Source organism: Myxocyprinus asiaticus, chromosome 7 (genome assembly GCF_019703515.2).
Source record: "Myxocyprinus asiaticus isolate MX2 ecotype Aquarium Trade chromosome 7, UBuf_Myxa_2, whole genome shotgun sequence".
Lineage (NCBI taxonomy): Eukaryota > Metazoa > Chordata > Actinopteri > Cypriniformes > Catostomidae > Myxocyprinus > Myxocyprinus asiaticus.
The window spans coordinates 6,862,227-6,888,816 of NC_059350.1; the positions used below are offsets into that span (position 1 = coordinate 6,862,227).

General features: G+C 37.0%; 1 protein-coding gene across 1 annotated transcript in view; it reads left to right on the forward strand.

Moving 5' to 3' along the window:
- The first annotated feature begins 5,133 nt into the window (after positions 1–5,133).
- Positions 5,134–26,590, forward strand: part of slkb (STE20-like kinase b) — a 30,385-nt gene continuing 8,928 nt past the window's right edge. The window contains exons 1-11 of the mRNA XM_051703258.1: positions 5,134–5,961; positions 9,500–9,664; positions 15,100–15,148; positions 15,572–15,721; positions 17,107–17,179; positions 17,267–17,461; positions 17,874–17,955; positions 21,022–21,153; positions 21,529–22,284; positions 24,377–24,507; positions 25,486–25,609. Coding sequence (XP_051559218.1) covers positions 5,812–5,961; positions 9,500–9,664; positions 15,100–15,148; positions 15,572–15,721; positions 17,107–17,179; positions 17,267–17,461; positions 17,874–17,955; positions 21,022–21,153; positions 21,529–22,284; positions 24,377–24,507; positions 25,486–25,609 — 2,007 coding nt within the window. The 5' untranslated portion in view covers positions 5,134–5,811. The remainder of the gene's footprint in view (positions 5,962–9,499; positions 9,665–15,099; positions 15,149–15,571; positions 15,722–17,106; positions 17,180–17,266; positions 17,462–17,873; positions 17,956–21,021; positions 21,154–21,528; positions 22,285–24,376; positions 24,508–25,485; positions 25,610–26,590) is intronic.

Sequence of the window (26,590 nt, forward strand, 5' to 3'; positions counted from 1 at the left end):
CAATATTTAAGTCCTTTTTTACTATTAATTCTCCTCTCTGACCAGTAGGTGGTGGTACGCACCAAGAATGTGAATCACCAAAAACAAAAGAGGAAGTATGAGGAAGTGAAAGTGGAGATTTATATTAAAAAAATACATAAATATTGATCTGTTTCTCACCCACACCTATCATATTGCTTCTGAAAACATTTACAGTATTGAACCATTTTATGTGCTTTCTGGATCTTCAAATCTCTGGCCACCCTTCACTTGCATTGTATGGACCTACAGGGCTTAAATATTCTTCTAAAAATCTTAATTTGTGTTCAGCAGAAGAAAGAAAGTCATACATATCTGGGATGACATGAAGGTGAGTAAATGATTAGAGAATTTTCATTTTTGGGTGAACTATCCCTTAAAGGAGAACATCTGTTTCCATATGTCTCACAGTTTAGTTGACCAACCTTTAACCGTAGAACGCATATGTAACTTCACCCCCTTAAATGTATACTGTATGTGGGTCATAAAAGACCCAGGTGAAATCTAGATGCTTATTCTTTATAAAACTACTTAATGTTAATGTTCGGGGGGAAAGTTATGATTTCATGTGGTTTGATTCTGCATTTTCTGTTGTGTCTATTTGATTTGCTGCATGGAATCAATAAAAATAGTTAAAAAAAAAAAAAAAAAAAAAACCTGTAAAACAGAAATATGGGCAATGTGGTTTATTTTACTTCACTTAAAATAAAAATAAAAATCTTCAACTAAATTTTTCAAGTAAGTTTACATGATAGAAGACACCTTAAATAAACAAACAAACAAACAAATAAATAAATAAAATAATTTTTAAAAAACGTTATAGGGTTAAACCTGTAATTTTATTAAATGTAATACCACTAAACAATTTTTTGCTGTGGTTTTATCACCCTGATTATCAACAGGATGGTAAGATTTATTTTGTTACGTTTCTTGTTTCTCAATATTAAATCTTAGGCAAAAGTTGTGATGGGAATTGGGAATGAATAGTTATATATTTAAATTCAGCAGTACTGGGTTTCGTTTGAAGCAAGTTGCCTCAAGCAAATCTTGTTAGTTACTTTATATTTCTAATTTTTAATAACAAAATCGCAGAGGTTACCATGGCAACAAAGATACCACGGCTGCATTTGTCACTGAAAACAAGTAAAACACAATTAAACTAAAATAGTCTAGTGCAACATGATTGCTTCTACAAAACTGTATCGATGAAATAAGCAATTTACTCCAAAATTGTGTTTTTTTAAAGCATTGACATCACAGTATATTTGATAACAAATGGTCCATCAAATCATTCACTGCTGATTAGAAATTGTTTGTATACATTACCTCTTGCTGTAGCTCTGGTGAAAGGAGTGTGTTCAATTAAATCTCAACCCATTAGAGCTCTTTACTCTGAGCGTCCACACTGACCAACCACAGCACTACATTAAACTACAAGTCCACTTCAACAACAAAAGACAACCAATCACAACACGCCTTCTTCCTCCGTTTACGTCTGTTGCCTTGACCACATGGTTGAGCACGCTCACGCCACAGAATATATAGCAGAGACGGGCCACTTACATTAAAATAAATGGGAGAAAGTGGAACGCTCAACCAATGAGCTCTGAGCGCCCAACGGTCAACGGATGTAGAAATGAAGTCCCGCCTTAAAGTTAAAAGAGCCAATCACCTTTTAGATACAGCCATCGTCTGTCAATCAACTCGAGAAAGCGCATGCGCATTAGCCATACTAGCCGGGAAAATTGCTTTGTTAGCGTAATCCGAGGTAAAGAAGCACAATTTATGATACCAGCGCTGTCAGATTTCACTGCTAATTTGAAATATGTTCTTTGATCGTAATCTTGACCAACCGTTTTGTAGATTTCGGTGTTCCCCCATTCAAGTAGATAGGAGCTGCACTGGCATGACTGGAAATAGCCACCCGGGAGCATTCCGAAAATGGCCGACAATAGACTAACTAGCTAGAAAGACTTTGTTTTGAGTCATTCTACAGAAACGTCCATTTTTGAGGTAGCAAAATGTAAAAAAAAAAATAAATTAAAAAATATAAAACCTAGGTTCGTTTATTGGTAAGCCACATATGAATCCACATAAATATCAGGTTAACAGATTTAATTACAAAAATAAAAGAATAAAAATAATTATTTATAATAATATAATATAATATAATATATATATATATATATATATATATATATATATATATATATATATATATATATATATATATAAAAAAAACTGCTTTAGGAAAGCACTAAAATCTCAACAAAAAAGCACACATTCTCAAGCTCATATGGCATATATGTAGTCTGCTAATACTTCAGTTTGTTGCTGGACTAAGAAGGGGAAGCTTGGGACTGTCCTCAGCTATTAATAAAGAACAAAAGACATGCTGCCTTCAAACCTTTCTGTCCACCACCTCACTTTCAATGTCCAGGTGCCCCATGATGAACTCCTGGACATTCATTTTTTATGTGCAGGAGAAAAGATAAAGTTCTCGGGAAAGCTTGTTCATTCAGCATTTAGAACCACCATTTAAAACAAAATTGTGGCACAATATTGCAGGCAATAAATAGACATGGGGGAATGATAAATACAAACTATAGACAATGTCAGTGTAAATACTCAGTGCAACATCTTACAATGACACAAAATTTATAAATAGCCCATATTGAATGTTCAATTAACCCTTAAATGCATAGGTGTTTCACCAAACATTATTACATACAAGACCCGGCACATATACACTGGTGGCCAAAAGTTTGGAATAATGTACAGATTTTGCTCTTATGAAAAGAAATTGGTACTTTTATTCACCAAAGTGGCATTAAACTGAGCACAATGTATAGTCACGACATTAATAACATGAAAAATGACTATTACAATTTGAAAGAAAATGTCAGAACCTTTTAAACTACTTCAAAGAGTTCTCATAAAAAATCCTGCATGTGTAGCAATGACAGCTTTGCAGATCCTTGGCATTCTAGCTGTCAGTTTGTCCAGATACTCAGGTGACATTTCACCCCACACTTCCTGTAGCACTTACCATAGATGTGTCTGTCTTATCGGGCACTTCTCACGCACCTTACAGTCTAGCTGATCCCACAAAAGCTCAATGGGGTTAAGATCCATAACACTCTTTTCCAATTATCTGTTGTCCAATGTCTGTGTTTCTTTGCCCACTCGAACATTTTCTTTTTGATTTTCTGTTTCAAAAGTGGCTTTTTCTTTGCAATTCTTCCCATATGGCCTGCACCCCTGAGTCTTCTCTTTACTGTTGAACATGAAACTGGTGTTGAGCGGGTAGAATTCAATGAAGCTGTCAGCTGAGGACATGTGAGGCTCAAACTAGAGACTCTGATGTACTTATCCTCTTGTTTAGTTGTACATCTGGTCTTCCACATCTCTTTCTGTCCTTGTTAGAGCCAGTTGTCCTTTGTCTTTGAAGACTGTAGTGTACACCTTTGTATGAAATCTTCCGTTTTTTTTGTTTGTTTTTGTTTTGTTTGTTTTTTTGTCAATTTCAAGCATTGTATAGCTTTCATTCCTCAAAACAATTATTGACTGATGAGTTTCTAGAGAAAGCTGTTTCTTTTTTGCCATTTTTGACCTAATATTGACGTTGAGACATGCCAGTCTATTGCATACTGTGGCAACTCAAAACAAACACAAAGACAATGTTAAGCTTCATTTAATGAACCAAATAGCTTTCAACTGTGTTTGATATAATGGCAAGTGATTTTCTAGTACCAAATTAACAATTTAGCACGATTACTCAAGGATAAGGTGTTGGAGTGATGGCTGCTGGAAATGGGGCCTGTCTAGATTTGATCAAAAATGACTTTTTTCAAATAGTGATGGTGCTGTTTTTTACATCAGTAATGTCCTGACTATACTTTGTGATCAGTTGAATGCCACTTTGATGAATAAAAATACCAATATCCTTCCGAAACAGCAAAATCTGTACATTATTCCAAATTTTTGGCCGCCAGTGTATGTTTTACTAATGGATCTACAAAATGCTCAGATAGTGTCAAATTTTCGAAACATTTTCAAGACAATTAAAAATAATAGAATAGAATATATTCTGATTGATTTTGATGTTTAATTCCACACTGAAATTTCAATATGATGCAACTGGCTGTTAAACACATATTGAGCTACACATAACACATAAGCTATGCTGTACATAAGCTGTTTTCACAGGCATTTCTTGAGTGAATACAAATGCACAACTTAATTTCAGTAGTACACTCAAATGACAGTAGTCATATCATACTGTTCATGTGTTGTACTTGCTATAGTTTACTTCCATGTTGTTTCTTCATCAAATAGCAAAGTCAAATGTAAATCAAGTAAATCACTGACACATCAGCGCCACCTTGAGTAAGAAATAGCATGTATAATATGTGTGTGTACGCACATGGAATAATTTGTATGAATACAGTACTCATTTGTCTAGTAATAAACAAAGAAATATACAGTATATTCTGTGTTAGTAAACTTATATTGATATGAAATAATCATAAAATAAGATTTATAAGCGCAAAAAAAAAAAAAAAAAAAAAAACAGACACAATTACATATTTAGACCCTACACACTTTTGGTAATCAAGCTGTTATAAAAATTAATTTTTGCCTTTTTTTTTTCAATTTCTTTCTTTCTTTTTCTTTCTTTAATTTGTTTTTCTTTTCTTTTCTTTTTTTTTTTTTTTTACACTATTCAGAAGAGAAAGTTTGAGGACTACTAAAGAGCTTTGGGCATAACACCAAAAAATGGATGAGGCTAGGGGGTGGAATGAGGTCCCGTTTCATTAAAGACCCGAGGTATGCATTGATTAAAGGGTGAATATTGTAAAAAGAACGTCAACTGTTAAAAACGCATCTCGAGACGATAATGCGTTGCGCGTCTAGCTTTTTTTTTTTATTATTATTTTTTTTTAATTTGATTATTTTTTAAGCACAAGAACGTCTTCGGTGTGAACGACCCCTCAAGTGACATACATCCGCGACAGCAGGCGACAGTAAAGCGCGAGCTGTTGAACTGATCATGAGCGAAGAATGCGACGCTCCTCGTGAACGCGCACAATCCGCTAGATAACAAGAGCCGCGGCGCGCACAGGAGGCGCATACTTATCCCAGGCAAAAACGATTGTGTGTTTTCATGCATTTGTAGCAGTTTACCTTTTAATCCACGACCGGACCATGTGTGATCGAAGACTGCGCTTGTATTGGCTGTATATACATTTTATCAGCTTTCTATAAGACTATTTAAAGAAGAAGAGAGAAAGCAAAAACTGCTTTTTTATCATGTCCATTAAACTCCGAGGAACAACAACAACCGCATGACTTACTCCGCGAGAGCCAGACGTCGGATATGTTTAACTAACCCAGCTAAAGATCGACTCCAGACCGTTGCACAGCGTAGATTGAAGATTTTTTTTTTTTATGTTTTAATTTTATTTTGTTTATATGGTACACTAGACATCGGATCTCAGAATTGCTCGATTGAATAATCTAGTTCCTTTGTCTGTGCATTATTGCATCGACATATCAATCACTATATGACTACTAGTGTAATATATAACAAGTTCACCGGTTATAACATGCACAGAGAAATATGTTAAATCACCACTCCGACTATTTCTTGATTAGACCAAAGACTGAATAGCTTTGCATTGCAATGGAAATGCAGTAAATATTGCATTGCATTACGCCTGTTTATACTTTTTATGTAAGGATATACACCTTTGTCAATCGACCAGACAGAGAGACGAGTGGGATCTGGCTATGTCCTTCTTTAATTTCCGAAAAATCTTCAAGTTGGGCGCAGAGAAGAAGAAAAAACAATATGAACACGTGCACAGAGACACAAATCCCGAGGAGGAATGGGAGATTGTGGGAGAACTGGGGGATGGAGCCTTTGGGAAGGTGTACAAGGTAAAATGAAAGTCCTCTTATTTTATGATTATTTATTTATTTTACCTCACTGTTATTCTTGCGTCTATAATAGAGGTAACTGGCATGCAATTTAAATGCAGCTTATACATTGATAATAGTATGTATCTGGCTGTCTATTTTATTAAATTATTTATTTTCAAATAATTATACAGAATTATATAAATAAACAAAATGTATGTATAAAAATAAAATAAAAATAATTAGTTAGACCGAAATGAATAAATAAGGCCTCATGTAATCCTTGTTGTAATCATTTTCTTCATATCGACAGACTTGGAAAAAAAAAATCCTTAATATATAAAAAAAAAAAAAGAATAAAAAGGGACGAAATTACTGGGGTCTTTGTCAGCTGTGACGTCACCACACCGATGATGTCATCATGCACATAACTAGTTGTCATTCTCATGACCTCACAACTGTAGCAAGTGTTCAATCTTATTCATTGTTTACTGCTCTGGTTTCCTGAATCGCTGCTCTGTCATAAGGCTTTAAGTTGCTTTGTTTGTTAGTGGGATAGGGCGATTTGGAGATTACATTTGAAACAGCTTGAACGTGTTATGCAGTAAAAAAAAAAAATGTTGATTACATCAACACTCGGTGCTCATTGTTTAAATGATTTTCTAAAATCAGAAGTAGTCATTAGTTGTTGGCCATTTTAAGATTGTAGTCATTTGCAAATTACTGTGCTTGGTTGGCCATTTAAAGGGATAGTTCACCCAAAAATGAAAATTCTCTCATCATTCACTCACCTTCATGCCATCCCGGATGTGTATGACTTTCTTCTGCTGAACACAAACGAAGATTTTTTTGAAGAATATTTCATCTTTGTGGTCATTTCAATGCAAGTGAATGGTGGCCTGACCTTTGAAGCTCAAAAAATCACATAACGAGCAGCAAAAAAGTAATCCATATGAATCGGGTGGTTTAATATATGCATTCTGAAGCGGTGCAATCACTTTGGGTGAGAAACAGATCAATATTTCGATCCTTTTTTTCTATAAATTTCCACTTTTACATTTTCAAATTCTGAAAGTGAAAGTGGAGATTTATAGTAAAAAAGGACTTAAATATTGATCTGTTTCTCACCCACATCTTTCATATCGCTTCTGAAGACCTCTGGAGTCGTATGGATTAGTTTTGTGCTGCATTCATGTGATTTTTTTGGAGCTTGAAAGGTCTGGTCACAATTCACTTGCGTGGATTGACCTACAGAGCTGAAATATTTTTCTAAAAATCTTCGTTTGTGTTCAGCAGAAGAAAGAAAGACGTACACACTTGGAATGGCATGAATAGTGAGAGAATTTCCATTTTTGAGTGAACTGAAGTGTTAAAAAACTTATTCTGACAGTCTTGTCAAAGGATTTTGCACATTTTTCACTTTTAAATATTTTTTTGTGAATGTTCATGGTATTATATTGCCCATCAGCCACTCTCTTCTCTTGGTATTTTATCTGTTTTGATTTGTTCTGAAGTCCCGTGAAATACCTCAGCTGATCCCATGCAGAAATGCAGTAAAATGTTGACAGAAAGTCAGATTTTTTATAGGTACAATAACTTTTCCTTTAGACAGTGGCTTTTACCATTTCAGTTTGTTAAAAAAAGAAAAGAAAAAGTAACATTTAAATGGCATAAAATTTGCTTATTATATGAGATCTGCTTTTTTACTCATTTTCAAATTCTTACTACCCCAGCTCGTAAAGATAAGAGAACCAGGTACTTTTTCAATATAAATATTTACAAACCAGATACTCATTTATTTTATTGATGCAATCATTTTAATGTTTTTTATTTATTTATTTATTATAATTAAAGTAAATCTAGGCTTTCTGAAAAGTTTAAACTATGAAAATTGAAAGATTTCGTTCTGACTTGTTTTGGTCGAAAGCAACTTCATCACACACACTAATAAAAAAATACAACTGCATATTTTATTATTCCAAATCTTCCTGCAATAAAGCTGCAGACTTTGACCTGGTTAATTTTTAGCTTCTAAATAATGTAGGAGACGCCCTTGAACAAAAGCCATATATTGGGACCAGTTGTATTGCTTTGTGTGACCCTCAGTGTAGAAAGACTCATTTGGATGAATGGCACTGAATTTGATCTCAGAATCCCACTGACTGTATGTCTCTAATTAATCATTTTTACCTCTAACTCATTCAAATTTATTGGTGGCTGAAGGAGATTAATGTATTGATATCGTCCAAAAAATTAATGTGAAGCTAGTTCCCATTCTTTCTCAGCTTGTGCTTAATGTACACTGGCGGGCAACAGTTTGAAATAATGTACAGATTTAGTTGTTTCAGAAGGAAATAGGTATTTTAATTCACAAAAGTGGCATTCAGCTGATCACAAAGTATAGTCAGGACATTACTGATGTAAAAAACAGCACCATCACTGTTTGAAAAAAGTCATTTTTGATCAAATCTAGACAGGCCCCATTTCCAGCAGCCATCACTCCAACACCTTATCCTTGAGTAATCATGCTAATTTGCTAATTTGGTACTAGAAAATCACTTGCCATTATATCAAACACAGTTGAAAGCTATTTGGTTTGTTAAATGAAGCTTAACATTGTCTTTGTGTTTGTTTTTGAGTTGTCACAGTATGCAATAGACTGGCGTGCCTAAAGGTCAATATTAGGTCAAAAATGGCAAAAAAGAAACAGCTTTCTCTAGAAACTCGTCAGTCAATCATTGTTTTGAGGAATGAAGGCTATACAATGCTTGAAATTGACAAAAAACTGAAGATTTCATACAAAGGTGTACACTACAGTCTTAAAAGACAAAGGACAACTGGCTCTAACAAGGACAGAAAGAGATGTGGAAGGCCAGATGTACAACTAAACAAGAGGATAAGTACATCAGAGTCTCTAGTTTGAGAAATAGACACTTCACATGTCCTCAGCTGAGAGCTTCATTGAATTCTACACGCTCAACACCAGTTTCATGTACAACAGTAAAGAGAAGACTCAGGGGTGCAGGCCTTATGGGAAGAATTGCAAAGAAAAGGCCACTTTTGAAGCAGAAAAACAAAAAGAAAATGTTAGAGTGGGCAAAGAAACACAGACATTGGACAACAGATAACTGGAAAAGAGTGTTTCTGTAAAGTGCGTGAGAAGTGCCCGACAAGACAGTCACATCTATGGCAAGTGCTACAGGAAGTGTGGGGTGAAATGTCACCTGAGTATCTGGGCAAACTGACAGCTGGAATGCCAAGGATCTGCAAAGCTGTCATTGCTGCACATGGAGGATTTTTGATGAGAACTCTTTGAAGTAGTTTAAGAAGTTCTGAACATTTTTTTCAAATTGTAATAGTCATTTTTCACGTTATTAATGTCCTGACTATACATTGTGATCAGTTGAATGCCACTTTGGTGAAGAAATGTACCAATTTCTTTCCATAAGAGCAAAATCTGTACATTATTCCAAAATTTTGGCCGCCAGTGTATATGTAGAAAGATTTTATAAATGCACTTTTTCTTGAAAATTAATGTCTCTCACACTTTCTCTCTCAGGCTCAGAACAAGCAGACGGGCATTTTTGCAGCTGCAAAGGTGATTGACACCAAAACTGAAGATGAGTTGGAGGACTACATGGTGGAGATCGACATCCTGGCATCATGTGATCATCCCAACATCGTCAAGCTACTTGATGCTTATTACTATGAGAGCAAACTGTGGGTGAGTACGCATTTGCTTTGTTTCGTGGAGTTTTTTTTATTTCCTCGTTACACAGATTTGATTCTGATCCTGTTTTTTTTTCCACACTGTCAGTTTAAATCTGACTTTAAATCCTGTTTAATCATGTTAATATGTCTCCTAATGGATTGCATGGTGAGCACATAAATCCACTTCTTTTACTGCAATAAAATAATCCCCATGTGGACACAATGTGAAAGGAGACAAAAACTAGGAGACAGCTGATGAGGCATGCAGAATGATTGACAGCCAGAAAGAGTTTCTGATTTGTTAAAAACGTAAATATGCTACCCTTCCTTTTTAAAGGTTTTAGGACTATCACAGTTTGATTTCTCAAGATATCTGTTTAGTTACATCTGTCAAGTAGAAGGAAATGTATGCATGGTTCTTCAAAATATCGTTTACTGCAGCTTTAATCAGAATATCCAGCTCTGTCATTACAAATAGTCTCTCATCAGACAGAAATGTGTTGTGTTTTCACAGTGAGACTGGTTATAAGTATAGTACCTGAGTATTATGTTACTTCTCCTCTCAGTCAATACCTGTTTTCTTCTACATTGTGTACTGAACAGTGTGTGCGGGTGAAGGTTTATAGATTTTTCTCTGATCCTGTAGTACACCAGGAAATGGACTAATATCAACCTCGCCCATTTCCTTATGAAGACGAAGGAGGGCTTTGATTTGATGTTGATTCAAGGAATGTTTAAACTGGATTATTCATCAGGAATTTACAGCTATAACAGGATAAAAATTGATAGAGATCAATCATTCTGTTCAGCTGTCCACATGAAGTGGATTCCTTTAATGATATTTTAGAGAAAAGTAGCGTATAGATAACTGCCATTTTTAATCTGTTCTTCGATTTGACTCTTAAATTGACGTACATTGCCCTCAAAAAATATTTGGACACTTAAGCCACACTTAGTTCACATAAAAATTTATATTTAAGCCCTAACCCTTTATACTATAAATTCTCCTCCCTGCTCAGTAGGTGGCGATATGCACAAAGAATGCGAATCGCCAGAAACAAAAGAAGTGAAAGTGGAGGTTTATAGTAAAAAAGGATTGAAGTATTGATCTGTTTCTCACCCACACTTATCATATTGCCTCTGAAGACATGGATTTAATTACTGGAGTCTTGTGGATTACTTTTATGTTGCCTTTATGAGAATTTTGGAGCTTCAAAGGCCTGATCACCATTCACCACACACTTGTATGGACCTACAGAGCTGAGATATTTAAAAAAAAAAAAACTTCATTTGTGTTCAGCAGAAGAAAGACAGTCATACATATCTGGCATGGCATGAGTGTGAGTAAACGATGAAAAAAAAAAAAGTACATTTTTGGGCGAATTAACCCTTTAAAGGAATATTAAGGGTTCATTACAAGTTAAGCTCAATCGACAGCATTTGTGGCATTATGTTGATTATCACAAAAATTAATTTCGACTTGTTGGGTTACAGTAATGCACTTTAAATATTTACTGTTTCAAAAGTATAACCAAGAGACTTAAACAGTAAGCATGCTAACATGATTTCAGTGTGATAAAATCGCTTACTAAATTTTTCTTTGTAAAGTTATATCAAATTTTACAACTTCGTTGCCATGACGACTTAATGCCATAACTCTAAAATGACTATAAAAATGTGTGATTTTAACAGCTCAAATAATACACAAGTTTTGACAATAACATTAAAAGTGTCACATTTCTGCCTTTTTAAGCCTTTCAAAAATTGGTCTTTTTGACTTCCATTGTAAGTGGCTCAATGTAACCTTGATTTTTGCTTTATGGAAAGTCAAAATAATTTTTTGCATTCAACATTATTCCAAAAATGCTGTCCATTGGGCATAACTTGTATTGAACCTGGAATATTCCTTTAAAACCATATAAAATATCAAACCAAGTGGCATTATTTCAAAGAATGATAGCGCAATCACACTCTTCAAACAGAAAAATTGCTAAGTTATAAAGCAATAAATACACTATTCAGAATTAAAATAAAGGGTGTTTGGACACATTAAATGTTATTTAGATCACTTTGTGAACATGTACATAGTTAATGTGTTGAACTATCTGTGATGACACTGTGTGAACTTGAGGGGAACTGACTTTATACATCCACTAAAAATAACAAAAAGGTGGTTGAAATTCATTTTAAACATTTAGTTCTAAGAAAATGTCTTGAATGAAATTCATACATTTTAAGTGTGACTTAATTGTACAAATGATTTTGGTGCCACTGTATATGGCTGTATAATGTATTGACAGTGGGATCAATGGAAATTAACACACTTGCACACATACAGTAGGGAAAGGAAGTCTCATCTTGTGCGTTAAGTGTGGCCATTGTAGTTCCCTGACTGTATGACCTCTCTGTAGGCTATTGTGTTATCAGAGCAACCAGTCTAAACCAACATCTCGCCCACAGAGGAACAACCCAGCAGCTCAGAGCATGAATGCCATTGACTGTTTTGAGCACTGCTTCTGCATCTGTTTGTACACAATAGTGTATGGTTCAGATTTTAATGTTTGAATGGTGAACTAGCTTTATCTGGGCCTGTCTATTAAACTGAATTCATATCTTCTCTTTCATTTAATTTGCTATTTTAGATGTTTTTATCCAAAGCAAATTATAGTACACTTGACTTATTACCAGGATAGTTCCTTGGAGCAACCTGAGGTTAAGTGTCCTGTTTGTGGGGTACAACCTTTTGGTCATCAGCCAAGGTTTTCAACCACATTGCCAATATTCTGCCATTTCTTGAATTCATCTAAGCCCTTTCTTACAATGCTGAATTATTGGAACCCTATTGTTTTTCCTCTACTGACTATGTGGGCAATTGTACCGAGTCCGGCTGGTGTTCACTGAAACTCTGATCCTATTAGGGCAGAATGGACTCCATTCTGGCACAGTGCTAATGTGTGAAAACCCTTCATCCCTCAGCATGTGCTTACACAGGCCTCTCTGGCTTGATCCACTTGTGTCATTCACCATATTGAGGAGATGGAAAAGCCTTTAAGACTCAGCACCTTAATTGACCAATCATAGCCCTGAAATGCAGCTTCGTTGACCAGTCACAGCTTGGCAACGCAGCTTGACCAATCATTACAGCTGTGAAATGCACCATCTTTGACCAATTACAGCTCTACAATGTAGCTTCATTAGCCATGCCAAATGAGGGCATGCTAGCTCGTGCCAGTGCCAACTGTGTTCCAAATGTAACTTCCGGGGCTGCATCATGATTCCTTGGGGCCAACGGCCAAGTGCCCTGGCCTGCCGATCACCCTTTGGCCAAGGAAGGCCAACTGGGGATTGAGGCGGGGTGCAATGTCAGATTGACGTCATCTGCCGAAATGAATGCTTCATTAAGTATATTGTAGCCGAACTTGCCAAGTTGTGTATACGACACACACAGGTTTGAGTGAGCAGAATAGCATCTCCGAATGCACAACAGGTTGAACCTTAAGGCAGAATACCACATCGGGAACTTTATTGGGACCATAGTGTTCCTAATAAAGTGCACAGTGAGTGTATATGCTAGTGAATTTCTAAATGTTGTCAAAATTTGTATTAAGAAGATAAACTCGAAAGAAAGAAACGTCCCTTTTTCAGGACACTGTATTTTAAAGATAATTTTGTAAAAATCCAAATAACTTTACAGATCTTTATTGTAAAGGGTTTAAACAGTGTTTTCCATGCTTGTTCAATGAACCATAAACAATTAATGAACATGCACCTGTGGAACGGTCGTTAAGACACTACCAGCTTACAGACAGTAGGCAATTAAGGTCCCAGTTATAAAAACTTAGGACACTAAAGAGACCTTTCTACTGACCCTGAAAAACACCAAAAGAAAGATGCCCAGGGTCCATGCTCATCTGCGTGAATGTGCGTTAGGCATGCTGCATGGAGGCATGAGGACTCAGATGTGGCCAGGGCAATAAATTGCAATGTCCATACTGCAAGATGCCTAAGACAGCGCTACAGGGAGACAGGAAGGACAGCTGATCGTCATCGCAGTGGCAGACCACGTGTAACAACACCTGCACAGGATCGGTACATCCAAATATCACACCTGCGGGACAGGTACAGGATGGCAACAACAACTGCCCGAGTTACACCAGGAACGCACAGTCCCTCCATCAGTGCTCAGACTGTCCGCAATAGGCTGAGAGAGGCTGGACTGAGGGCTTGTAGGCCTGTTGTAAGGCAGGTCCTTACCAGACATCACCGACAACCACATCGCCTATGGGCACAAACCTACCTTCACTGGACCAGACAGGACTGGCAAAAAGTGCTCTTCGCTGACGAGTCGCGGTTTTGTCCCACCAGGGGTGATGGTCGGACTCGCGTTTATCGTCGAAGGAATGAGCGTTACACCGAGGCCTGTACTCTGGAGCAGGATCAATTTGGAGGTGGACGGTCCGTCATGGTCTGGGGCGGTGTGTCCCCCCCCCCAATTTGTTCAGGGACACATTATTTATAAACATTTAAAATCCAACCAAATGCTTTTTAGAACGAGAACGCACCCCCACCCCCCATTCCGATCAGCGCATATGTCTGTGTCCTTACCTACGCTGATGATGCCTTTTCAGGGCACTGCAAAGTGAGCACAATCAATGCTGTAGGGTTGTTCCAAACAGTCTTTCGGTTCTCAAGTCAGTGGAAACACGGTCGGACTCCGTATTAAGATCACTTCTTGGTTTCCCCGGCTGAACACCAGCTCTGGCGTGAGAATGGCTTTGCCGGGCTCTGCGATGTAAACTAAAGCCTATTGGCTATTTAAAAAAAGGGACGAGCCATCAAAGCACTTCACAGGGAGTTCAATTGACCAATTGACCAACCACAGCCCTACAATACAACTTCTTTGACAAATCACAGCGAATTGCACAGTGAAGTGAACTGCTTTGAACAGCTGGTGCGGAACAGTATGTAGAATGTCCCTGTATTACCTGGTTTTGATGATGTTGTTCTTGAGTTCTGGTCTCATCCATTGATCTGCTAATGACTTTTCTATATTCATGGAGTTGTGATCTTTTGGTTTACTATATTCTGGGTTTGTTCATTGTGTACTAATGCAAGCACACTAGAAAGAACTAGTAATTTGAATGCACAATGGCTTTATGAATGTGTAAAGCTATTCTATTTTTAAACCAGTGACTGGATATAAGCCTGTAAGTTCATGCTGGGGGAGGTGTTCCATGTTAGAACAATAGTATAAACTAAATATTTTTCATCCACATTTTTATAATACTGCCATTGTGCCCAGCTGAACTTTGAGAAATAAACAATGCGCTATTCCCATTCAGTCTGTCTTGTGCAATGTTGCTGTTGTAAAACACATTGACTGTGTGTCAGGGAAGTCCACCCTGTTTTATGTTCCCCTGTAATAGTGATGCAAGTTTTCTTCTGCAGATCCTGATAGAGTTCTGTGGCGGTGGAGCTGTAGATGCAGTCATGCTCGGTGAGTGCACACAAAGCATTCGATATGCAAGACTGAATCAGGAAGAGGTCATTTGCAAGTGCATAAAGCAGTAAGGTTCTTAAAAGCTCATTTAGTTCTTGACAAGGGTAAACTTGAACTATGTGTTGAACATTACATTATTTACTGATGGCTTTCTTCAGCTGTTGCAGATGTGACTCAAACCCTGCTGTTAAAGCAATACATTTCTTTTTAATTTAGAGGTTTGCAGTTCAACAACCTATTAATTTGTGTGCGAAAAAAAAAAAAAATTACTGCAGCAGGAGGAGCCCTTAAATGAAAATTAAATGAACATATTTAAATCCTCTCTCAAGTCTAATGGTGCCGATTAATCTCAAAATGGACAAATATTAGCTGATTAATTGACCTGCCCAGTATGTCGGTGTAATACATGTGTTTTTGTAGAGCTGGAAAGGCCTCTGACCGAGCCACAGATCAGGGTTGTCTGTAAGCAGACTCTGGCAGCTCTGTTGTATCTGCACGACAACAAGGTCATCCATCGAGACCTGAAGGCAGGAAACATCTTGCTTACACTGGATGGAGATGTCAAACTGGGTGAGTGTGTGTTTAGGGCGGTGAGAGCAACAGATTTTGTGTACTGCATCAAGAGCAAATTATTATTTCAGTATTCTTTTACATTTTGCAGTTAATCTTAAAGTTTAGTGTCTAAATCAATCTATTTCTTTTATTAGTTTCTTTTAATTTTAGTTTTTTTGCCACTTTTATTTAGAAGACCGTAAAGAGAGGAAAGGAAATGATAGAGGCCGAGGGAAATGGGATTGGGAAATGTTGCTCATATAAACGTCATACAAACTCTTATCATATCGACTTTTGCGGAACATAAAAGATGATAATTTGAAGAATATCTCTGCTATTTTTCTCCATACAATGTAAGTCTTTGGGGTCCAAAACTTTCAAGCTCCAAAAAGGACAAAAGCAATAGATTGATAGATAAAAAGTTGATCCATGACTCATCATGGCATCAGTTCTCGCATTAACATGTAAGCTTCCCACACGCTTGCACAGGAGAGCTGGCCGGAAGTGAAGATTTCTAGTAAATATGAACTTAAATTTTGGTGTTTCTCACCAAAAGCGATCATATCGCTTCAGAAGACATGGATTAAACCACTCGAGTCCTATGGATTACTTTTATACTGCCTTTATGTCCCTTTTGGAGCTTGAAAGTTTTCGATCTCATTGACTTGCATTGTATGGACAAAAACAGCTGAGATATTCTTCGAATTATCTTTTGTATTCTGCAGAAGAAAGAAAGTCATAAGAGTTTGGAATGGAATGAGAGTGAGTAAATGATGAGAGAATTTTAGTTTTGGGGTAAATTATTTCTTCAGTAGTTTTGGCCAAGGTTTTGGCCCATTTTCACTTTCAGATGAAAATGGCCAAAAAATATTGGTGCCTGAAATTGTGCTGCAACCCCAACATTTATTAGTAAAAAAGAGAAATAAGCTGTACTGCAAATAATTACACAGTTCATGAGCGGCGGTGATTGTATTCTTTATCATTGAAGTGATTTTTGTGTTGTTGCTCATCAGCTGGCTGTAGTCCAGTGCAGCAGGATATCTCAGCTGTTACAGAGGCCCTGTGCTAATGAGCAGTGCTGTATTTACTTCACATAATAACACAGTGCAGAGACATGGAGAGAAATAGAGGAAGGTCATTTACATGTCAGACTCGACCACAATACGTCATTGACCCAATGTAAATACATCTGTGATGTTGGTGCTTGGATGACGCTGATAAGCAAAGCACTGTGACTTATAAGCCTAACCTAATCTAAAAAAACCCCCAGTTTTCTTGCAGGAAAATGCAATTTAATCTGTACAGACACATTGTTTTGACACACATCGACTTTGTTTGCTGTTACCTTGAAAATGCAAACAACTGTAAAAGCTCTAAAAACATCTTTCACCTGTATCTTTCAGCGGACTTTGGGGTATCCGCCAAGAACACAAAGACACTCCAGCGTAGAGACTCCTTCATTGGAACCCCTTACTGGCAAGTCACAGTTTCCTACAAAGCTGAAAACAACCCATAACCGTACACATTGCTGTGTCTTACTGAACTCTCTCTCTCCTCACTCAGGATGGCCCCGGAAGTCGTGATGTGTGAGACGTTTAAGGACAGACCGTATGACTATAAGGCTGATATCTGGTCTCTAGGAGTCACTCTGATCGAGTTAGCCCAGATTGAACCGCCCAACCATGAGATGAACCCAATGAGAGTCCTGCTGAAGATTGCCAAAGCTGACCCACCTACTCTCCAACAGCCTTCAAAATGGTACGAAATGGAGAGATTTGAGTAAATAGTACAACTTTTTTTTTTTTTTTTTTTTTTTATTTATTTTTCTATAGTTTAACAACTTTTTATTTTGTTTGTTTTTTGGCTGTTGTGTTTTGTGTTTTATTTTACATAGTTTGTTTTGGTTTTATTTTGTTTTGCTTTTTGTTTTTTTGTTTTTCTGTTCTTTGTTCTGTGTCTTGTGTTATTTTGTTTTGCTTTGGACTTTGTTTTTTTTTGTGTGTCGTGTCTTGTTTTTATTTGTGAGTTTTGTTGATCATATTTTGTTTTTGTGTTTGTTTTGGTTTGGTTTTTGCCTTTTGTGTTTTGTTTTAGATTGTTTTGGGCTAGGGTTATGGTTAGAGTGTTTAATGCTTTTGCCTAGTAAAGATTAATGAAGGTCTTTCTGCAGGTCTTCTGAGTTCAATGACTTCCTGAAACATGCACTGGATAAGAATATAGACAACAGGTGGAGCACAGCACAGCTTCTTCAGGTGAATTGACCTGTTACACTTTTATTTCAACACTGATATTCAGTTGTGATATAACCTATAAGCAGTATTCGAGAGCAACTGCAAAACAGTTCCAAATCTGTGTATATGGCCCTTGTTTACCTTCATCCTGGTCTGTTGCTCACTCACCTGCTGGTCCAGGTGGCCGTTTTGCCACTTGAATCAGCAGCTGTTCGTTTATAGGTTTGTGTACGTTAGGCACTTTCCGCGCCAGTTTTCATCCTTTAGAATTGACGTCAGCAAAGGAGCTTTTCTTACCGAGGCTTTAAGTAGACCAGCCTGACACTGATCTCCTCACACACACACGCACACGCACACATGAACACACACATTTACCAGAGCTAAGCTGTTCAGGAGAGAATCTGCACTCTGAAAGAGGCTGAATGGGGTTTAAAATTCAGAACTCAAATTTTCCTCCTATTAAGCTGATAATATCAAAGCTGCTGCATATTCTCAGACCTGCTTTAGACTGTCTGTAGCAAGTGTCAGAGCAAAGAAAGGTAAGAGATGGGTTAATGATGAGGAAGGTAGATCTATACGGAACATTGATTTGCATTGGGTTACATGCACCTGCGTTTCAAGCATTTCCTGTTTGCATGGCACTCAATGTGTTCATCCTGTTTTATTTTATTTATTTATTTATTTATTTTTTTTGCTGGGTGAATCTGATGATGAAATGTCCAGTTGATATTAGAGCCTGACCATTATGGGATTTTTGAGACCGATACCGATTTTAGAGAGGGAAAATTCACCGATTACCGATATGGTGACCAATATAGCTAATTTTTGAGCTGGAATGAAAACAGACATTTTCTATGTGGATTTTTCACCGATTTTGCACCGATATGACTATGCAAAGGTACTCAGAAGGCTGTTTTCTTAAACAAATATTTTTATAAAAGAACATTTGACATTATTATTATACATTGTCAGCAAATTCTAGAAATGAACACTGAGAAAAATAAAGAATAAATAAAAATACAATAAATAGCTTAATAAACATCAGTACTGTTTAGTATAAGTTAGTTGCTGACCATTTAAATAAAGAATAAATAAATGAAATAAAAGAAAAATCAGTACTGTATGTTTAGTATCAGTCAATAGCTGACCATTTAAATAAAGAATAAATTCAAATAAAATAAATAGCTAAATAAACATCAGGGGCCGGTTGCACCAGCTATACGTATGTTACAACTTAGCCTAGTTGTGGCGTAAATGGGCACTAAGTCACAATTTACGCTCTACAAAATATTTGACCGTTGCACCATCAAACTTGGGTAGAACGTAACCCTACGAATAAATTAAATATATACGGCAGCCTCCGACCAGGATTAATGAATGGAATAAAAAAGCAGACTCATTTAATTACATCAATGTGCTCATGTTTTGGTTGACAGGCATCAGTCCTTTTGACATATATGATGGTGTTGGCATTTACACTCGTTTACATTTACGAGAGAGAAAAAAAACTTACTTTTAAGCGGCTCTTCAGCATGAAACCGATGTAACGGTGCAGTTTTTAGGGTGCGTCGCCCGGTGTCAAGTTTCAATACATTCAAAATATATATAGGATATTAAAATGAATAAATGTCTATTTTTTTCCAGCGTGTTGTATTAGTATTTATTTATCACTCCTTATTTATTTTAAATACAGTTCCTATATATTATTATTTACACAGGGTAAATATACTATTTATTAAATCTACTTTTATTACGTATCCTATTTTAATGTCTGGAAAACCAGACTTTTAATATTAAATTTTATAAATGACACGACTAGAATTGTTTGGTTGAAGGGGGTACCAAACTGTGAATCCTGAACAAAACAGTTTGGTGAATACATGTTTACATGCTGACAAGGTATAAAAGTAGCTGCGTGGTTGGCTAGTTAGCTGTAAGCTCGTTGCTACGGAGAGTAAAAGATGGACTTAATTTACTTTCCAGCATTGTGTCTCACCAACATCAACAGCGAAGCGTGAAATCAACACTCACCGCACACAATCCACCACCGCATCGTTGTCTGCTGAGCTGTAAAAAGATGCTCTGATGTTTACCTTTCAGTCTGCTACATTACTGACTGCACTGACAAAATATAGCTGGCTAACATAGCAAACAGGTGTGATAAACATGAGTGACATGGTTGTCAGGGACAGGGTTAATATTATATTAGTTATATAAAATGATGGGGTAATTTTGTTTTGCCTTTCCAGTATGTATTTCACAAACTAGTTAGCAATTTAACGAGAAGAGATCTCCTCACAGCCGCACCGTTTAACTCCACCCAGTCTGCAGAGCCACCGTCAACTCAGCTCTGTAAACGATGAAGTCGGAGCGCGCTCTGCTGGACAAACTACGCTATGACACCAATTCTAAAGCATTGTTTTCTGCATTATATGTTCTGGAAAAAGTTTTCATATTGGTAAAATATACAGCGATACCGATATATCGATGAAAGGCTAATATCGGCCGATAATATCGGCCTACCGATATATCGGTCGGGCACTAGTTCATATTTCACCTCAAAATCGAAAGGAAAAAAGCAATACTTTGCATGAAGAAAATTAAACCTATTTTTTGACCATTAACATTATTTACATTTTAACCCCAAATTGTTCCTGAAAAATCTCATTCTCATTATTGTGTTACAGTGATAGTGTTACAGATATAGTAAAATCATCAGCAGATATTATGATAATGTGTAGATACTTTACTATTTAAATAATAATGAGATGCAAATCGGCTTTATTGTCTTTTAGCAGAATATAATTTCTTATTTCTCTCTTGATTTTGGATTGAATATTACTCTGTTTGAAGAGACTCACTCTGCTATGATTTTCCAGCCCTGGTTTAGGGTTTAAAAAGAAAGCCTGGTGTATTTAAGAATTCTTTTTTTAATCTAAAACTGTCAATGTAATCATAGTAATAAAAAAAATGCTACATTAAAAAATTGGTAAGAAGTGTCCTGTTCCGAAGAATTTTTCTGGCACCAATGAATCAAAATAACTTGTATGCATAGTGTGGTAATGGTAGTTTCTCTTGTATGTCTAGCACCCATTTGTGATTAATGTGATTGATAATCGACCCCTGCGGGAACTCATCGCTGAGGCCAAAGCGGAGGTTACTGAGGAGATTGAGGAGGCGAAGGAGGAAGAGGAGGAGGAAGATCATGAAGGAAACCTGGTAAGAGATTTTTAATACTGTTGAAAAATTTAAGAGGATTTTCACAGACACAGACTTAACATAGTAAAGATTACATGGTATAGAATAATTGATTATAATACGTTAAAATATATTAAACTTTACAAGAGGTTATCCACAAGCTATCACCACTGAGCCCTTTAAATAACAAATAAGTAATTAAGAATATAAAACATGCCATTGCCGTATCATTTAAACAATATGCATGAAATTATTGTACTTGTGTCTTGAACATTTGTGCTTCTCAAATCATTTGGTTTGCAACATTTATTGTAAACTCCATTTACATAAAACCACAATTGGTGTACAATGATTTCATGGTGGTTACACCAACTAATGTGTAATACTCTTCCTCAGCTGCTTCCAGGACACAAACGTGCACCATCTGACGCTAGCATTGGAAGCTCGGAAGACGAAAGGCTTCCACAGTCACCATCCACTTTGAAGTCTGTTCCTGAGAAGATCGAGGAAGTTGCTACTCCCAAACTACCAGATGATAACATTCTAGTTGTAAATAAGAATGAAGCAGAACCTCTGAAGGTGGAAGAGGACCATATTCAGGATGTAGCAGTGCTTCCAAAGGAATCTCAAGAACATAAGTTTGATGACAAGGCTGTAGAAGCAGAGGTTGCTCTCCCAGAGACTCCTGCAGATGGAATAGTCCAAACAGAAGAGCAACCAGCCAAACCTGTTGGAGAGAAACTGGAAGAAGAGGAGAAGAAACCAACAGAAGAGCCAACAGACACTCGGGAAGATGAGAAAGAGGTAAAACCAGCTGAAAACAAGGAGAAGATTGGCAATGGTGAGCTCATAATGGAAGTGCCCAAATTAGACATCTCCTTGTTGGAGAAACCAATCAGCGAGGAGCCCACAAAACAAGCTGTTCCTGATGAGGTTCCTCCAACCTCTACTGTGAAAGAAGCAGAGAATGTTGAGAAGGAGAAACCTGCTTTGCCCGAGGAAAATGAAAATCCAGTGAAGCCCAGGTATCTGAAGAAGGAAGACTCCGAATCAGGAATTGGTTCTGCAGCTGAGAACAGCAGCATAGACCTGAACTTATCTATCTCAAGCTTTATTAGCAAATCCAAGGAGCCAGGAACCATCTCTCAACAGGTGAGAAATACCTAATTGAAGGTGCAGTAAGTAATTTCTACACCATCTGTAAAATCACCGCAATCATTAATAGCTATACTGTATGTCCCAATTTACGTTAAGCACACAATCAAACTACCAGATTTGTTCCGACTGAAATAACAATCGAAAACTGAACAAAGTCGGCATACTGTTGCTCCTGAATACTCATATTATCAGGCAGACAAGATCTGGTGATACAATAACGTTATTTAAAGCTGAGAACAGTGAAAATAGTCCAAACCTGCACAAGATGCGAAAGAAAATGGGCTAATAAATCTGTATCCAGCTGTAATGGACGGTTGACCTGGGTGTTCGTCTCCCGTGTAATGGAAAATACAGGATGTTCGCTGGGTGGGGAGTCGCACCCTTAATGATTTCACCGGTCGACCGGTGGAGGCGATTGTCCTCGATTGTTTCGCTGTTTAAATACGGGATAATGGGCATCCCATTTGTTCATTTTGGCCAAAATACAGAATGTCCTGGCTAAAAGGAGGCTGATGAGAAAGCTGGCAACCTTACTAGCGTATACTACACCATTGCCTTTCGTTGCAATCCGTGCTACACTTTCTTTTTACATAAAACAACCATTTAATCTCACATCAATATTTCGTGACCAATTATGTATTTCTTTGGTAAGTAACCATAGTTACATGATCCGCTCTGTGTTATCCGAGTCCTGATCATGGTTTATTTTGCAATTAGAAATGGCTGACTATACAATTCCTTACATATCAAACAAACACAGACAGAAACTGTAGTATTAAATTGGTTACTCACCAGCATTACGGTCATGTCCAATATACAGTAGTTGGCACTGTTCCATCTTTCCATATAAGTTAGTTCTGCAAAATCTGAATCATAATATTTCTCAAAATAATCTTTTGAGAAATGTGCAGAACAAAACATATAATTCCTCATTGATCGATCAGGAACTTTGTTAAAAAATAAACTTCAGCCACTCTTTCCTAATGTTGACATCCTTTGGAAGGCTATGAAGACACTCTAAATTTCCACAGCCAGGAACAGCACAACGTTTTCCAAATCTTCCTCGACATTGCAGTCTCTTTGTTAGTTAAATAACAACCACAGCAATGGCCCGTCTGTGTGCAAAGCAATGGCAGTACCTGTCCAGTTCTTATTATTCACTCTGACTGCACACCAGTAGGTGAACCAAAGAGGTGATGATGGAAAAAGAGGCGATGATCTCTTGCTGTGGAGGCCGTCATGTGTTAATGAAGTCCCCCTAGTGACGTAGGGAAGTCGTGGAAATAGAGAACGAGCTGTTTTGCAACTTGGGGTCAATAAATGGTCTTTTTGGACTAGGGTGGAAGTTTTGAGTTCTGAAACTTACCGTATGTTTTTATAGTTTTTCAATACACTCTATGCCAAAAGATCAAGGAACGTTTGATTCCTCATGACATGACCCCTTCAAACATTGGAAAAACTATGCACTTGCCATTACACTAGTTTCTTGTCTCATGGCTTGTGAGTATTAGAGCGCTAAGATGAACGTTTTAACAGCATCTATGATTTAAACCTCATTTGCAAAAACTGAAAAAATGGCTTAGTTTTAACTAGATTTTACCTTGATTTAGTTCTTACATTTAAACATTTTGGTTCTACTTGCCAACAGTGGTTGTTTGGTTGAAATGAAGGTTCCTCTGATTCAAGGCATTTCATAGCAAATACAACAATATTGAGATTCATTGAATATTGTCAAAACATCTTAAAAATATATATATTTTTATTCGCTATATCACCCAGCCCTGGTCTCTACTATTCATACTGTTCTTAAAAAATATATAAAGTTTTTATTTTTATACATGTTTGTAGTAGTAGTAGTATTATTATTATTTATATATTATAGAAAATTATAATAGTATGTATTATTAAATAGTGTATTAATATTTGGCACTTCCTTTATCTATAAATATTATTTAATATACGTAATTTTATATAAGTAAAATGTATATTATATAAACAATATTTATTATATAATTATTATAATTATTATTATTTCAGTATTTCCTGACTTGTTTAAATTTGTCAATTTGTTCAATGTTTTTCTTAGGATAGCAAAAGACAGAAAAAGACTCTGAAAAAGACTCGCAAGTTCATCGTGGACGGTGTGGAAGTCAGCGTGACAACATCTAAGATCATCACAGACAGTGACACCAAAAGTGAGGAGATGAGATTCCTCCGGTGAGCTGTCAGCTGTTTAACTGCTCCAAGATCATTTACATGTTTGCTTCATATTTACATCACATTTGCAAACAGGGTTCGACTTTGGCCCTGCCTGTATCATGCTGTGGCTGAGAAGTGTATTGTGCAAACCTCTTTTGCCTCTTCTGGCTCATTTAGCATTGACAAATGTTTGCCGTTGTTAGAATTAGGATGAGACGTGATTTGGTACATGCACACAGATGGGTAGTTAAGTGGGTTAAAGTATCCAAACCGGCCAAAGTAAATTCTGTACCGGGTCTTTTGAAACTACAAAGCAACAACTTTTTCTTTCCGGTGTTTGGTAAGTGTTACTGCTAATGGACCCCAGTGAAGCTCGCTACATTCCAGCAGCAGATGCGCTGTTAGCTTTGGGTAAGGCAAGACAGGTTAAGAGTGACACTTCCTGTCCCTGTCTGGCAGTGTGTGTGCATCCTGTCAGGCGTAATTGTGTGATATCCAGAAAAGCTCTGTATTTGTCAACCATTAACAAAATTTACAGTGTTCTATTTGCGTTAATCGTAAATGAATGTCATAACAAAATGTGTGGGAATAAGAAAACTGTATTTAGTCTTAGCCTTGGCACTTCACACACTTTGTCTGTGATCAGTTTTAACATGTAGGTTACCTTTGGAAAGATTAGCATGGGCTGATAACAAAATTGTCTGTTGTGCATTTACTTTTATTATTTGATTTTTATGAAGTATGTGTTACCTTGACTTATTTTTAAATGCATTGCCTTCTGCAGAAATGTTTAATGAATTAATCAATTCAAAGCAGTAATTAAGGGATAAAATACTGCCAGCACAATCAGTATCAAGTGATACAGTATCAACAGTATCATATTGGCGTTTGCCAGCGGCAAAATCTAAAAATTGAGTCATTTAAATCAAGCTTGAAAGTGTAAGACTCACCATAGGTCAGGCTGATGCTGGTGTGTGTGTGTGTGTGTGTGTGCAGGCGTCAGGAGTTACGGGAACTGAGGCTGCTTCAGAAAGAGGAGCAGAGAGCACAACAACAGCTCAACAACAAACTCCAGCAACAGAGAGAGCAGATTTACCGACGCTTCGAACAGGAAGTCACGGTGAGAGACAACAAACAAAGCAGTTCACACAAGAGCTGAGATTAATGACCGTTAAACGGTCTTTGCTGAAACTGGGTCACATCATGGATCTAAAATCAATCAAATGAAGGATGCAGAAGGAAAGTAATGTAGTTCCTCCAAATAAATGTGCTAGACATGGACAGTTTAGCTATCGGATATAGCTAAATCAGCTGTGAAAGTGCAAAGATGTTGAAAGACCTGAATGGTCACCTGCTCCCATGTAGAATGGTTTTGATGTCTTTTGGGGTACTTGGAGAGCCTCTGCTGCAACACGACATCAAGGCACGTTGTGCATTCCTAGGATAACAAACCCTGTAATACACTTGAAAACCTTAGAGAATTACATCACATGCACAGTAGCTTAATTATTTTGGGAGTACGTAATCTGTGTCAGACTGTTAAAGGGAGGTCACTCACTATTTTAAACAACCTGGAATTAAGCCAGTTTGTCTGGTCAATAGTGATTTTCCTTGTTCATTATTTTGGTAGTTTTCTACACACTAATCATGTTGTTTTCACACATTTTGGACGTAATAATGTTCGTGGAAAACAACCTGAAAATATTGTATCAGGGAATTTTACAACTGGGGTTTCGAGGCCTGGAGAAAGGCATGGAAATCAATGAAATCTTAAAAATTCATGGATATTTTTGTGGTCAATCTAAATGTATCTAGTTATGCTAAGCTCAAATTTCATTGGCTAGGAATTTCTCTTTGTGAGTGCAGTAGAGCGCAACAGTGCCGCCCACTTTTCAGCCGTTTGGGTCCATAAGTATTTTTCCCATACATTTTTTTGCATAGGCTTTTCATAAAATCCTCCATAAAAGAGTTGTAAGCCATGAACCAAACCAACCAGCTCCGAGGTGAATCATAACATTACAAACTTCGTTTTGAGGCAAAAAAAGTAGTTAAAAATCGGGCCAAAAGACAAAAGTACAAGACTGTGTACTTACCGTCATTC